Source organism: Tachyglossus aculeatus, chromosome X4 (genome assembly GCF_015852505.1).
Source record: "Tachyglossus aculeatus isolate mTacAcu1 chromosome X4, mTacAcu1.pri, whole genome shotgun sequence".
NCBI classification, from domain to species: Eukaryota; Metazoa; Chordata; class Mammalia; order Monotremata; family Tachyglossidae; genus Tachyglossus; species Tachyglossus aculeatus.
The window spans coordinates 9,523,872-9,538,813 of NC_052098.1; the positions used below are offsets into that span (position 1 = coordinate 9,523,872).

Below are 14,942 nucleotides of genomic sequence, written 5' to 3' on the forward strand. Positions count from 1 at the left end.
GCCCTATTTTTACCTTGGGGTGGAAATGCTTGCCATTTGTGACTGCGGGGTTTGATAGCAAGCTCCATGAATGCAAATTCCTTGCAAAAGACCAAGTCTACCTGGACATGTTTTTCAAAATGTTTTGACCATTTAGCTGAACTATTTCCCAGGAATATGATAAATCAAGACCAAACAAACAGCCTGTGGGGACTAAGACGATGGTGAACAGGAAACAACCTGAAAGTCTTTGGAAGAAAAATGCTACTGGAAACCATGGAATTATTATTTGAGTCCTGCCTCTGGAAATTTATATGGTCTCTTTTCAAAGAGTTTGAGAAGATGCGCTTTGGGAAATATGAGGATACTATATTTCCTCATGTGAGAATGTGATTTTAAAAAAGTTATGGGGAAAAAAAATCCACAGGCTGCTTAATTCTAGGGTGATAACACTTTCAGTCTAGAATCTAGAACAATTTTCCTAATGAAAAAAAATGCATTGAAAGTGAAGGGGGTTGCTTTGTCTATAACTGCATTTTTTGTATAACGAGGACTGTGAAGCAGCTTCGAAACCAGCAAGTGACCTTCTGAAGTTCTGGTTTCAAATTCTCACCTTGGCTTTTCTCGCTCAAGTGGCTAATTTTAGACTTCAAATAAAATTTCCCGAAATACTCTCTCCAGAGGCCAAAATGTCCACATTGTGATACACACTGTGTTAGTGATTAAGTTAGACTCATACACATTCCAAGAATGGAGGGAAAACTGAGGGTCTCTTCAATCTTTCTAAAGGCTAGTGTCAAGACTGACAATGACCCAGAAGTTATGAGAGGAGAAAGCTGAGAATCAGAATGTGAATCACATACAGCGTTAGGTGACACTGAGGTTTGTACACCTTAATTCTTTCCTTTGTTTTTCTTTTTGTGTGAGAAAGGTTAGTTCCCAAATGCCTTCTCTTTGGTGACCCCTTGTCTTCCCCCTTCCTTTTTTTTTTTAACTTTGAGGGATGCTTCTTAAAACCCTGAGACTCAGCCTCAATTAAAACGAATAATGAATTTTTAATTTGCCTCTTACCCGTAGGATCAAGAAGAGGAGTAGAGTGTTTGGCTCGGCTTATACCCTAAGTGGAGTTCTCTCAGGGATTTACTTTGAATTAATGCCAGAATATCACTAGAGATTTGTTCAGTGGTTGTTATAGGTATCTGTACTAGGTTTTGGAAATGTCACTATCTCTTTGAACCCGGGCCTGAATACCCTTGACTTGAAGCTCTGTATTTTCAGGGTAAAAACAATGATGCTCACTATTAAAATAAATAAAAGTTATTTTGCGTTGACCTTGAATAGCAACAGTGTGGTGGCACGCAACACCATGAGATTAGACTAAAATGGTGAAATATAGAGAAAGTGGTGACCTGGTTAATGCATGAACCCGGGTGAATAAATGCTGGGTTCTTTTCTTGGAATTATAGGTGATTAAACCTACTTTTAAGGACTATTGGCCATATTGAGCCTAAATTATCAAAATCTGGTCACCAAGTGGGATGAGGGTGGGGCTGAAAGGGAGATGGGGTAGAGAGAAAGAGGAGAGAGAGATGGGGAGAAATGGAAAGAGGGAAAGAAATGGAGAGAAGGAAAAGGGAAAGGGGATAATGAGAAAAGAGAGAGGGAGCGAGGAATGGAGAAAGAGTTAGAGGGTGAAAAGGGGAAATGGAGATCAATCAGTGAATCAATCAGTGGCATTTATTAAGCACCTACTGTCTGTACTGTACCAAGCGTTTGGGTGAGTACTTGTTAAGCACTTGCTGTGTGCCAAGCACTGTACTAAACACTGGGGTAGATACAAGATAATCAGGTTGGACCGAGGCCCTGTTCCATATGGGACTCACAGTCTAAGCTGGAAGGAGGAGGATTTAGTCCCCATTTTGCAGATGAGGTAACTGAGGAACCGAGAAGTTAAATGCCTTGCCCAAGGTCACATAGTAGACAAGTGGCAGAGTCGGGATTAGAACCCAGGTCTTCTGACTCACAGGCCAGGACTCCTTCCACTAAGCCAAGGAACTCATACTGTAGAGAGAGGAGGAAAGGGACAAAAAGAGGAGAGAGGAGAAAAGGAAGGTAGGATAAGGAAAGGGGGTTAAGGAAGAAGGATAAAAGAGAAGTTGGGAAGGGGGAAAAGGGTAGGCAAAAAGGGAGAAGGGGAATGGACAGGAGAAAAAGAAAAAGTGGGAAAAGGAAGGAGAGAAAGAAAAAATGGAGGAAAACAAGAGCTTTAAGTGAAGACTCGGAGATCACATATCCAGCAGACCTACTCTGATTAATCTCTCTTCCCAAAAGAAAAAAAAAACTAACAGAAAACAGTTGGTAAGGCTGAAAATTATTTTCTCAGTATTCTAGACACCCAAGGACAATAGAAATTTGTTCAAGTGAGACCCCACGAAGGAGGCCACACACAAAATCTGATCTGATCTAATTCAAGCCAAAAATGGTTCCAAAAAACAGGGCTTTTGTTTTCCTGCCACAACTCACTGGAAAGGAGCTTCACTACCTCTGTTACTGAGGATGATAAAAAACTGAAAAAAATCTAGCCGTTACTTGATAAATGTCAACATTACTTATAGGCACTAGACTGTAAACTCCTTGAGGAGAGGAATCACGTCGACTAATTCTATTTTACTCTCCCAAGCATCTGCCCACAGTAGGCGTTCAATCAATACTATTGATTGACTGACTGAGAACCAAAGCCCAGGTTAGAAGGCAGATATAGGAAGGAGGATTTTAAATACCTTCCCTACCCCTGCCCTCACCTACCAACTGCTCAGAGCTATTCAGTTTCTGCCTAAGGCCCAACATTATTGAGGAATCTAGCTGGCCTCCTGGCATGGCTTGGACCCAGAAATTAAGACAAGAGGAAACAAAAAATATGAGCAGGAGAAAAGCCCATTTGATCTTCAAGAGGTTGCTTTGTGGCTTTCAATATTTTAATTGATATGAATGGCAGATTTAGATTAAGCTTCTATTATTTGACCTCAACAGCACTTGCCAAGGCTGCATCAGGACAGAGTCCTTTTTATGCAAGCACATAAATTAATTTCAAGCCAGGGCCTAGAACGGGAACAATGCTTTTCATAGTTAATTTCAGAGGAAACGGCCTAATTTATAATAATACTCCACCGCACTGGAGAGGGTTTAGAATATTTTACAAGAACTGAAGAGGAGCGACGGTAGAGGGAGAAGCTTGACCTGGGGTTTGCCTCTTCACAGATTCTATGTGTGTGCCCTCGGGCAAATCACTTAAACTACTCCTGTCTCATTTCTCTGGGTCCTATTCCCAGCCGATGGAATGCTCCTAGAAGATTTAACTGCGGTAACTTTCTCCTGGGGCTGGGGGGAAACTTAGCAATTTGGGTTTGCCAGTTCTTCATAGAAATTTCCTTTTGTTCCAATTCATGTGGGAGATTTCTTGTCAAGAAGCAGGGGATGAGAGCATGTCTCACTGAGTTGAAAACATCAGGAGAGCCTTGGGTAGGAAAAAAACCAATAAATAGCAGAGTCTATTATAGGATATTCCTATTCCCATTTAAAAACCTCACCACCACAAGATACAAAGGGCAAAACGGTGGGTTTTCACTCTGGCCACAAATAGTCAAAACCCAATTACGAGAATCACCCAAGGCTATCACTAATAATGATTTTACTATGTGGATTTTGTCTGACATGTGAATCGACTTAATTTATACAGAAGTCAAATCCCTTATGGAGATTTATTCAATGGATTTCTGAATTTTAGAAAGATCTATTCTAGGGTAGTCCTTTGGGGCCATTTATAAATTTCCAAACTGTTAAGCCAAGCACTGTAGTTGATTACCCTCAAATCACATAAATGTGTTTGGGCAGAAAAAGAAAATCATAGTGGTATTTCAAAATGGTCCTGGAAAAAAGGTGTACTTAAATAAAAAAGGTTACTTCCTAAATGGCCATCTAATAATGACACGATAATGAAAATGTGCCATTGTAAATAACAACTCCTTTCTCCATACCTATTAAAGGTGTACTCATAGAATTCTAGGGTTCTCAACATGTCATTTTAAATTTAGCAACCTTTCCCATTCTTATAAAAGGTTATATCAAAGACTCACCTGATAGCGGTGAGCATTAGGAGTCTAAAGAAGTACAATTCCAGTGTGCCTTACATCCCGGCAGCCTTGATTTTAATTTGACTGACTATTTAAAGTAGGCAGCCATTTTTGGTACCCATCTGTGGATTTACTCCACCTTCCTCAAACTGGCTCTCCTACTTGCCCCAGTTATAGGAAATGATGCCTTTGCTTTGTCATGATGAGATGGAACCAAATTGATTTTGTCTACTACTTTTAATTACTTGGGTAAAAGAAAAAGGTCAATATGAAGGTAGTTGCTGGGATTCTTTAATAGTTCAATTTGTCTCTGTTTAAACATCCTTGCTTTTCTTCGAGTTTTAGGAGTGGAATGAAATCAAACTTAAGACTTCAAAAAGAGCTCCACTTTAGGGTAACTCTTTTAGATTGTGAGTCTCATATGGGAAAAGGACTGGGTTTGATATGATTATTTTATATTTTGCTATAGACCTGGGCCTATAGCAAGTGATGCATAAAAAGCATGATAATAGTGGATGATTTCTGCCCCAAATGAAAGCTAACTCTGGTCTGCATGGGTGTTGGCACAGGTTGTCCAGAAAATTGTGAAATCCAGTAAATGGTCTAGTAAATGACTGATCTGAGGGTCATATTCATTTGAAAGATCCGCAAGGGCAGGGACTGTGTCTTTAATGCCTTTCCTCTCAAGAACTTTGGACAGTGTGATCTATACTTTCACCCGATTTGGATTTTGCCAGGAGAGTTCCCTAGACCAGTGGATTCCAATTGAGCAGATTCTTTCTCAAAGAATCTGCCTTTTAGGCCTTAGAGGTAGCCCAGAAGGGTACCAACTACTGCCTTCTCTAACTAGCAGAGGGAACTTGCCTTCTCCTCTTCTTCCTGACTTTACCAAAGAGTGACCCTAGATGTGAGAACCTGTAAGAGTACCCTTAATATCATCTTTGCCCTCCTATTTCAATAGGACCTGTGCATCACACAAGAAACATAAAATAGGAGACACTGCCCTCTCTGCACCTGAACAATTTCTTAAGGTCTTGTTTCATTTCTACAGTAGCATTCAGAAGTGGCAAAATAGAAAGGTGCCTAATTGCCAGTTTCATGGTAATCTCAAATGGACCCGCTAACTCTGAACCCATAAGTGTTTGGAGGTTCTTTGTAATGAGTAACTTCAATGTAGTTCCATAAATTTTCCATTGGTAACGGAGCCATGTATTAAACTCTATAATAATAATAGTACTTGTTAAGCGCTTACAATGTACCAAGCACTGGGGTAGATACAGTGCTTAGTACAGTGCCTGGCACATAGTAAGCACTTAACAAATACCGTAATTATTATTACAAGTTAGTCAGGCGGGTTGAACACCGTCCCTGTCCCACTTAGGACTCACACTATTAATCCCCATTTTACAGATGAGGCAGCTGAGACCTAGAGACATGAAGTGATTTGCCCAAGGTCACACAGCAGACATGTGGCAGAGCCAGGATTAGAACCCATGACCTTCTGACTCCCGGGCCCGTGCTCTATCCACTAAGCCATGCTGCTTCTCATGAATCTCTGTGATTCATGAAATTCTATGAATCTCCTTTCTCCTTGACAGACAACAGTGGTGCATTACTGAGAGCAGATCACTGTTAGGCCAATCACTTCCTATGATAATCCTCTGTGAGTCTAAATACTCAGTCTCCAGGGTAGGAGAATTAAAAAGAGAGGCTTATTTCTATTTTTGAGGGTTAAACTCTGGCTAAAAAAACATTCCAAAAGAAAATATAGACTACCATATGTAAGAAATTTTCAGAAAGCATAACCAGAATGATTAATTATAATAACAATGGTATTTGTTAAGCACTTACTATGTGCAGGCAATGTACTAAGCGCCGGGGTGGAGACAAGCAAATCGAGTTGGACACAGTCCCTCTCCCATGTGGGACTCACAATCTCAATCCCTATTTTACAGATGAGGTAACTGAGGCCCAGAGAAGTGAAGTGATTCGCCCAAGGTCACACTGCAGACAAGTGGTGGAGCGGGAATTAGAACCCAGGACCTCCTGACTCCCAGCCCCACGCTCTAAATGATCAACATTTGGACTACATTTGCGGCTCAAGTTAATGACAGAAGAAACTTAGTTATCCAGCTCTCAGGCCACATTAATAGTCTGTTAGTCCTTATAATATCTCAGACTTCGATAACTGCCTTAGGTGCTATCATTGAGAAGCTACACGGCAGGCAACTTTACTTTTCTTCCTCCTAAATTCCAGGCATTCCCTGGCTATTGCTTTACCACAGTCTCCATTCTATCCCTAATGAGAATCAGGTCCATTTCAAATTCTGCATTAAACTTAATTGACAGTTCTTGTGTAAACAACCTTTTCCTTTCTTTCTCTTTTCCTCCTCCCTCCTTGATAAATTCCTTTTCTTCTGGGTTAGGTTTGCGACAGACCAAAAGAGGCTATCTGTATTATTTTTCTTCAACTACTTGTTCCCCTCGGCCTCTTTCTAGACATCTTGAATGGATTGGGTCAGAGAGAGTGGGTGGAAGAAATGAGGTTCAGTAAAAGAGACTGTGTTCAGGAGAGGATGAATGAATGGATGGGTAGTGAAACTGAGTGAATTTTCAAAAACATGGGTAGATAAGATAATAATAATAATAGTTGCGGTATTTGTTAAGTGCTTACTATGTGCCAGGCACTGTACTAAGTGCTGGGGTGGATACAAGCAAATTGGTTTGGACGCTGTCCCTGTCCCACATGAGGCTCACAGATTTAATCCCCATTTTAAAGATGAGGTCACTGAGGCACAGAGAAATCAAGTGACTTCTCCCAGGTCACACAGCAGACAAGTGGCAGAACTGGGATTAGAACCATGGTCCTTCTGACTCCAAGGCCTGTGCTCTAGCCACTAGGCTACACTGCTTCCCAAGAGATGAACCAGAAGGCATATGCGTTTGGGTGAGGAACAACTAGACAAGTATCGATCTGATCAGTAAAATGACCAGAGGAATCCAGTAATTACTAACAATGGTTGTATTTACTTGGCACTTACTATGTGCCAAACACTGTACTAAGCACTGGGGAGATACAGGATAATCAGGTCAGACACAATCCCAGTCCCACAGGGGACTCACAGTCTAAGGGGGAGGGAGAACAGGTATTTAACCCCCCATTTACAAATGAAGAAATTGGGGCACAAAGAAGTTGTGACCCGCCCACGTTCACAGTAACTGTGTTGACAGCAAACACAATAAAAGTTCACAGCAAGTGGTGGAGAAGCAACGCGGCTTAGTGGATAGGCCTGAGCAGTAGAAGGTCCTGGGTTCTAATCCTGACTTCACCACGTGTCTGCTGTATGACCTTGGACGAGTCACTTAACTTTTCTGTGCCTCAGTTACCTCAGCTGTAAAATGAGGATTCAGAGTGTGAGCCCCATGTGGAGCATGGACTGTGTCCAACCTGATTAACTTGTATCTACCCCAGAGCTTGTCACATAGTAAGTGCTCAACAAGTACCATTATCCCGTAGACTGTAAATTCATTGTGGGAAGGGAATGTGTCTGTTTATTGTACTCTCCCAAGCACTTAGTACAGTGCTCAATAAGTATGAATTAATGAATTAATTAATGAATGAGCCGGGATTGCAAATCAGATTCCCTGACTTCCAGGCCTGTATTCTTTTGTGAAAACCCTTCTGCTCTCTCTTCTCTACAACATATTTCATCTCTCTTCTGTTTAATTCTCCATGTATAGCCTTCAAAAATAAATTCCTGGTTTCTAGGGGAATGTTTTCAAGTGGATGTACGATGGTCTGCAGCTGGTTTCTCCAGTACTTGACAATAATTTAACAAGGGCATTACTTAAATAATTGTTCTGGGCACTTTAAAAAAAGTGTATTTTTTAAACTTTTAAAACTACATCAACTCATAAGAATGGGGGGAGTTGGAAGGGGAAGGCAGCAAACTTGGTCAAACTAGCAACGCTATTTTGCTGCTCCCTGTCAATAATCTTAAAACAATGTATCCGGTTATCCCAAGTGACTTTGCTTAGCCTGATCGAGATGAAGAAGATCAAACCTTTGCAAAATCAAGGTTCATGCTAGGAAAGCTCTCTGCTAGAGTATCATCCAAACCAGAATAATGAAAAGGGGGGCTTATTCAGAGAAACTTGCTTCACCCTTTCAATTTCAATTTTCTGAGAGCTAGCCCGAAAGACATATCCAGACTTTGACTAATTAAATTGAAAGCATTAGTGTAACCTTGGGCAAATCACTTCTCTGAACGTCAGTTACCTCATCTGCAAAATGGGGATTAAAACTGAATCCCATGTGGAATGGGGATTGCATCCAACTGGATTAACCTGTATCCACCATGAGTTTACTACAGTGCCTGGCACATAGTAAGTGCTTAACAAATACCACGATTATTAAATTGGAGGCCTATTTTCTACTACTAACTGAACAGTGTGGGAGAACTTACTCCGGGTACCATCTTTAAGGGCTCATTCTTTTGGAATTGTGAAAATATTTCCCATTTAAGAGTTGAAGATCAGACAGAAATATTTAGCAACTTTGGCCTAAAGGCGCCAGGATGCGTCACCTATAGGAATCGCTTATATGATCCATAGATGGCAGTGTTGATCCACTGAAATGTAATTGGGAGGTAAACATTTACATGGAGGGGTACATGGAACAAGAGATACCGAACCCTTTTCCCCCAGCCCTCCTTCCCCCTGCAAAAAGCCACTCTTTTCCCGTGGTAAGAACTTCAAAATACAATCCCCAAATGGAAAAAATCTTAAGGCTAGGCACACTTTGAATGAAATAAAAGCTATCTGTTCCCTTGTAGGCAATAGCATCACTATAGTAAGAGTAAGAATAATGACATTTATTAAGCGCTTACTATGTGGAAAGCACAGTTCTAAGTGCTGGGGAGGTTACGAGGTGATCAGGTCGTCCCATGTGGGGCTCACAGTCTTAATCCCCATTTTACAGATGAGGTCACTGAGGCACAGAGAAGTTAAGTGACTTGCCCAAAGTCACAAAGCTGACAAGTGGCGGACATGAGCTATGGCAAACAGACATTAGCAATTCTGTCATTTCTGAAAATCTGGAAGAATTTATTTTACAGGGGTGGGGGACAGAACTACCTAATCAATAATGACTGGTATCTCCTTATTCGAGTTCTTAGACCGTGAGACCCAAGTGGGACAGGGACTGTGTCCAACTTGATTATCTTATATCTACTCTAGCACTTAGTATAATAATAATAATAATAATAATGATGACATTTATTAAGCGCTTACTCTGTGCAAAGCACTATTCTAAGCACTGGGGAGTTTACAAGGTGATCCCACTACCCGTGGGACAGCCTGATTACCTTGTAACCTCCCCAGCGCTTAGAACAGTGCTTTGCACATAATAAGTGCTTAATAAATGCCATTATTATCACTATTATCAAGTTGTCCCACGAGGGGCTCACAGTCTTAATCCCCCATTTTACAGATGAGGTAACTGAGGCTCAGAGAAGTGAAGTGACTTGTCCAAATTCACACAGCTGACAATTGGCAGAGCCGGGATTTGAACCCATGACCTCAGACTCCAAAGCTCGGGCTCTTTCCACTGAGGTACGCTGCTTCTTCTAGTATAGTATAGTGCTTAGCACATAATAAGCGTGGAACAAATACCACAGTTATTATTATTATCATTGCTAATGTGAGCTAAATGGATCTTAAAAACATTTCCCAAAGAAAATTTCCAAATAAGTAGAAGTATTAGATCCTGGAAGAAAGTCATATATGATTGAAAGAAAAAGAAATTTAAATTTAAAACAGTTTGGAGAAGAATTTCTCTAGCCTGGAGAGGAAATGCTGGTAAGACATTTGAGGGTGAATTTGTCCATCTAATGGAGTTCAACTGTCTCATTCACCTGATTTAGGGGCACAATTCATAGCAGGTGTCGCTGAAGTCCCTTCTCTGGGCATAGCCTGTGTGAGCGTGGACAACTAGAATCTGAATATGGAATAAAGGCTTAAAAATACCATAATTTTGACCCTACACTGTCCTTTCTTCTTAGGGTTGAGCTACCTCAGAGGAAAATCTGGATGTCTGCTCTCTGACCTGAAGTGAAAATTGCTCACATTTCACTTTTCCAGAGGGGTGAGGTGGAGAATGACAACACCCCTGGTCTGCCCCTAAATTTGTTCTTCATGGGATGTTGTTCCCTATGATGTCACATGGAATGTGACCGAGGCCCAGATACTTCATCCTTGTGCCCTTGTGCCTAATGCTTCTAGAAATTTGCCTTGGCTGCTGGATAGAGGTAGTCTGAGCCTAGATAGGAAACTTCCCCTCTCCTATCTAGGGTAAAGGTTTACAGAGGCATCCAGAGATGTTTGGTAACTGGCAAAGTGGGAACATTGCCAAGCAGCAAGGGAGGAAGGCCGTGTACGGAGGGCTCACGTTACTCTCCCTCCTTCTAGTCTTCACAAGCAGCATACAAATATCTGTTTTCATAAATATTTTCTTTCCATATATACAAAGTTGACCTCCATAGAAAAGTTGGTGACTCCAAATTGAAACAAGCGTCACTGAGTGTCTTTAAGTTAGCTTCAGGTTTTACTAATTTTCTCATTCTCTTTCTCATTTCTCTCTCCCCCCCATTCTCCCCAACCTCTTCCTCCTCCTTGTTCTCTGACCCACCCCCTCTTTCTGCTTTCTGCTCTCACCCCCTCCAAACTCCTCAAAACTATGTAATCATTCAGAGAGCAAAAAGAAAAAAAATGGAAAAATAAAGTAAAATGGGCAACATAAAAAAATGTGTAGTAGTTAACTTTGATAGGGATGCTGAACTCTATATTCCTCTGTTACAATAATCATTTTTAAAATGGTTAACTCCATGAGGAACTACATCTTTTCACCTCCTGTAAATAACCTGCTATCATGCTTTGCAAAACTAAGCACACAGTGGTACTTCTTTCTGGTATGGTGAAAAGAGATCTTCAAAGTCTCTTAAGGGGCCAATGAGAAATTTGGTGGTAGGAATGTATTCAGGGATCATGGTCTTGTGTTCTGTAGTGTCAAGATGACCAACCAGGCAGCATAGAAAACACATCGCCATTGTTGGGCAATGAGGCAGGGGAGGGTTGAGGGGTTTCCCCATTAGAAAGAGAAAGTCCTGGGGAGAGGAGAGAAAATTCACTCATGGAACTGGAGCCTTATTCAGATGTCTTCCAGGGACCTTCAGGAAGGAGCTCTGCCTCTGCCCCTTCTACCTGTACTCTGATGCTTCCAGAACCTATGGCCACCTCAAAAAAAGACCTCACTAAATTTAATAATTACTAGCATACTTTATTTTTACGTGTTTTTGTAAAGAGCCTGACTTCTCTGAGGAGGAGAAATGCTAAAAGGGTCAAAAATCAACTTCTGGAGAATCAACAACTATCCTAGGAAAATATAAGTGGAAAGAGGAGGTCCTTTTCAAAGAGCTAGCTTGACTTTGCTCCTGGGAGCCAGAAGTCAACAGTTCTAGGACCTCTTATTGAAGGAAAAAAAAGAGCAGGGATTACTAGCAACTCTGAATGGAGATTACAGGTCACTTTGCTATCTCAGTGTGAACAATGGACTTGTTCAAGCTGGTAGCAACATGAGTGTGTAACTTTCTCACTCCTATCTCTCTCCCTTCATACCCATATACCAGTTATACCCTTGAATCAAAATGTTTTCCAGAGATAATTTTCCCATTCATAATGTGACTTTTATCTTCCTTGGAAAAAGACTCTACAATATTGGGAAAAGGGAGGGTCACTGTAATAGTATTAAATGATGGTAAAATCAACCCATGATTAGCAAATTTTAACCTGTTGCATTCGACAAGGGAGTCAACTTGGGCACAGTGAGCTGGCAAGAGGAAAGACTGACCAAGAAGAATTGGAGAGGGAAAGGGTGACTTACCTATTTCGGTCATGGTTATTCCTGGTGCTAACTGCCCGTTGTTGAAAGAGCTGTAGGTAAACAAGTTTGGTACAGAAGTGAGGTCATAGATAGGTTCTTGCTTTATCTGCTTGATTCCAGTCATATCCAGTCCCGACTGATCCGGCGAGGGCTGGCCGGAATCCACATTATAATACCCCTCAGACTTTGGCAGGTCAATGACATGCCCGTTTGAGTAAGTGCCGCCTGTTTCGTTGTTCAGGTTGTTCAGACCGTTGCTGATGCTGCTGCTGTAGACCCTGGCAAGGGCCTCTGTTTCACCGCTCTGCTGCTGCCTCTGCTCCTGCAGCCGTTGCTGGTGCTTCTGCACTTCAGCGTACAGGCTGTCCCTCTGCTTCTTGGACATTCTCCCAAACTTTACAGCTGAGTTGGGAAGAAAAACAGAAAACGGGTGCCAATGTTTTCCCTTCCGGGATAATGATGTTATTCTGAGGTTTCACACTAACTGGCATAACTCATGGATTTAGCAAAACTCTGCATTCCCCCCCACCCCTACCCTCCCCCTCCAACCCCATGCAAGTAAAGGCCTACAGAAATACACCATACTAGCCAAATGTTTTACTCCCCATGATCACTGGGCTGAGGAAACCCACTCTACTCTGCTGTCTTATCAGCCAATCATCCAGTGGGTGTGCAATGGAGAGCTCCTTGTGTGGAGCACTGAACTAAGCCCTTGGGAGGGACAGAGTAAGCGGACATGATCCTTGCCCTTAAGGACCTTGTGATCTAGTGGGGGAGACAGACATTAAAAAAATATTACAGCTACTACTGCCTGGTATCGGTAGAATGAAGCCCAACTAAAGTGTGAGGGGAAAAAAAAGCCACCCAAATGTACTTTTCATTTTTGTTTACCTAGGACTCACTAGGCATAGTTCCTACATGCTCTTTAAAAAACAGTTAAAATTAATGACTGCCGCCAGGAGAAACTTAAAGTTTCTCATACTGTGTCAATCAATCAATGGTATTTATTGAGCATCTAATGTGTGCAGAGCCTGGGAGAGTAGAATACCACAGAATTGGTAGACATTGTGGTTCCCTGCCCACAATGAGCTTACAGTCCAGAGGATCATTAAACCTATTCTGAACTCTATAGTATCACTAGCATATGAATACGGCAGGCTCAATGGTCCTGATATTGGCCCATTTCAAAACAGCAATACATTTATATTACGTTGGAAGGGAATTCTGCACTATAGGATAAACACTCTTGCCATTGTTTGTTAGAAGGCCAGTGGACTCATAACTGAAATACATATCCTGCAGTTAACTTCCAGTCACACAGCATAAGCCTTTTTCAGCAAAGGAGAAAACCATGTTCTCTTTTTCTTCATTTACCCTTGGCCTCACCTGATCCCTTAGGCCAGATCCTGAGAAATTCAAATGAAGAGGATTTTGAAAAAATCCACTTTGGAGCAAATCCCCATTTCTCGCTAACAAGGATGCCATCATTTTATCAAGGCGATGATGAACGAAGGACTTGAAAGATGATGGGGAAGATGGTAAACTGATTTCTAAGGAACAGCCATTAGATTGGGAAGGCTCCATTCGTGCCACATAGAGGTTATTTGTTTCATTCATTCATTCATTCAAACATATTTACTGAGCACTTACTGAGTGCAGAGCACTGTACTAAGTGCTTGGAAAGTAGAATTTGGCAGCAGATGTTTCAGAGCCCTTAGGTTAGAAAGTGCAAACGGGGAGGTACTCATACTAAGGGAGCTCACTCAGAATGTACCCATCACAGCTTTTCAGGTAGATTTTTCCAAACACCTTACCAGAAATGAAAAACTACCCTCAAAATGTTCACTAGTGTTTCCCACTCAGATCAGGGACATAGCAATAATGCTTCAATGGCAGCGAACATTAGCTACCTGAGGAAGTACAATTTTAAGGCAGGGAATGTATCTACCAACTCTGTTGAATTCTACTTTCCCAAGCACTTAGTACAGTGCTCTAGACTGTGAGCCCGCTGTTGGGTAGGGACCGTCTCTATAGTTGCCAACTTGTACTTCCCAAGCGCTTAGTACAGTGCTCTGCACACAGTAAGCGCTCAATAAATACGATTGAATGAATGAATGAATGAAGTGCTCAATAAATACCATTGATTGATTGATTAACTGGATGCTGGGGGATAGGAGAGGATCATGCTTAAAAATTCTTATTCGCTCCAAGCCTGATTTCTTTCAGGCCTGGATTCACTTTTTTCAGGCTGTGGGGTGTGGGTCTGGACTGACATCAAATCAATATTATTAATATTTAAGACTGATGAAATATATGTAGCATATATATAATTCTACAAAAGAAACTCAGGTTTTTGGGATCCTGAAAAGTAGAGTTAGGGCTTTCTTTGCAGTCTCCCCCAAGTCTGTGCCACCTGCTAGGCAGTTTCACCTCAACACTGATGAAATTTTCTATATGTAGGTTGTCAGTCTTAAATGGGTTCTTCCAATGCCTAATCTTCCCTTTGGTGGTACATTAGACACCCACTTTACTATCCTACTACAGACAGCTATGTTTTGGGACTTGAAAGAGTTAACACAGCTTCTAAAAATGCCTGACTGGGGGGAAATGGTCTGCCAGGCTCGGCCTCCTGAGGAAAAATAGTGAAAATAATAATAATACTTGTGGTAGTTGTTAAGCGCTTACTAGGTGGTAGGAACTGTACAAAGCACTTAGGGTAGATACAAGATAATTGAGTTGGACACAGTCATCGTTCCACATGGGGCTCACGGTCTTAATCTCCATTTTACAGATGAGGAAACTGAGGCCCAGAGAAGTTAAGTGACTTGCCTAAGGGCCCACAACAGACAAGTGGGATTAGAACCCAGGCCCTCTGATTCTCAAGCCTGTGATCT

The 14,942-nt window shown here is 41.6% G+C and overlaps 1 protein-coding gene across 2 annotated transcripts in view; it reads right to left on the reverse strand.

Moving 5' to 3' along the window:
• Positions 1–14,942, reverse strand: part of RORB (RAR related orphan receptor B) — a 190,509-nt gene that overhangs the window by 20,225 nt on the left and 155,342 nt on the right. For both annotated transcript variants that reach the window (XM_038769770.1, XM_038769769.1), the window contains one exon: positions 12,049–12,450. In XM_038769770.1, coding sequence (XP_038625698.1) covers positions 12,049–12,450 — 402 coding nt within the window. The remainder of the gene's footprint in view (positions 1–12,048; positions 12,451–14,942) is intronic.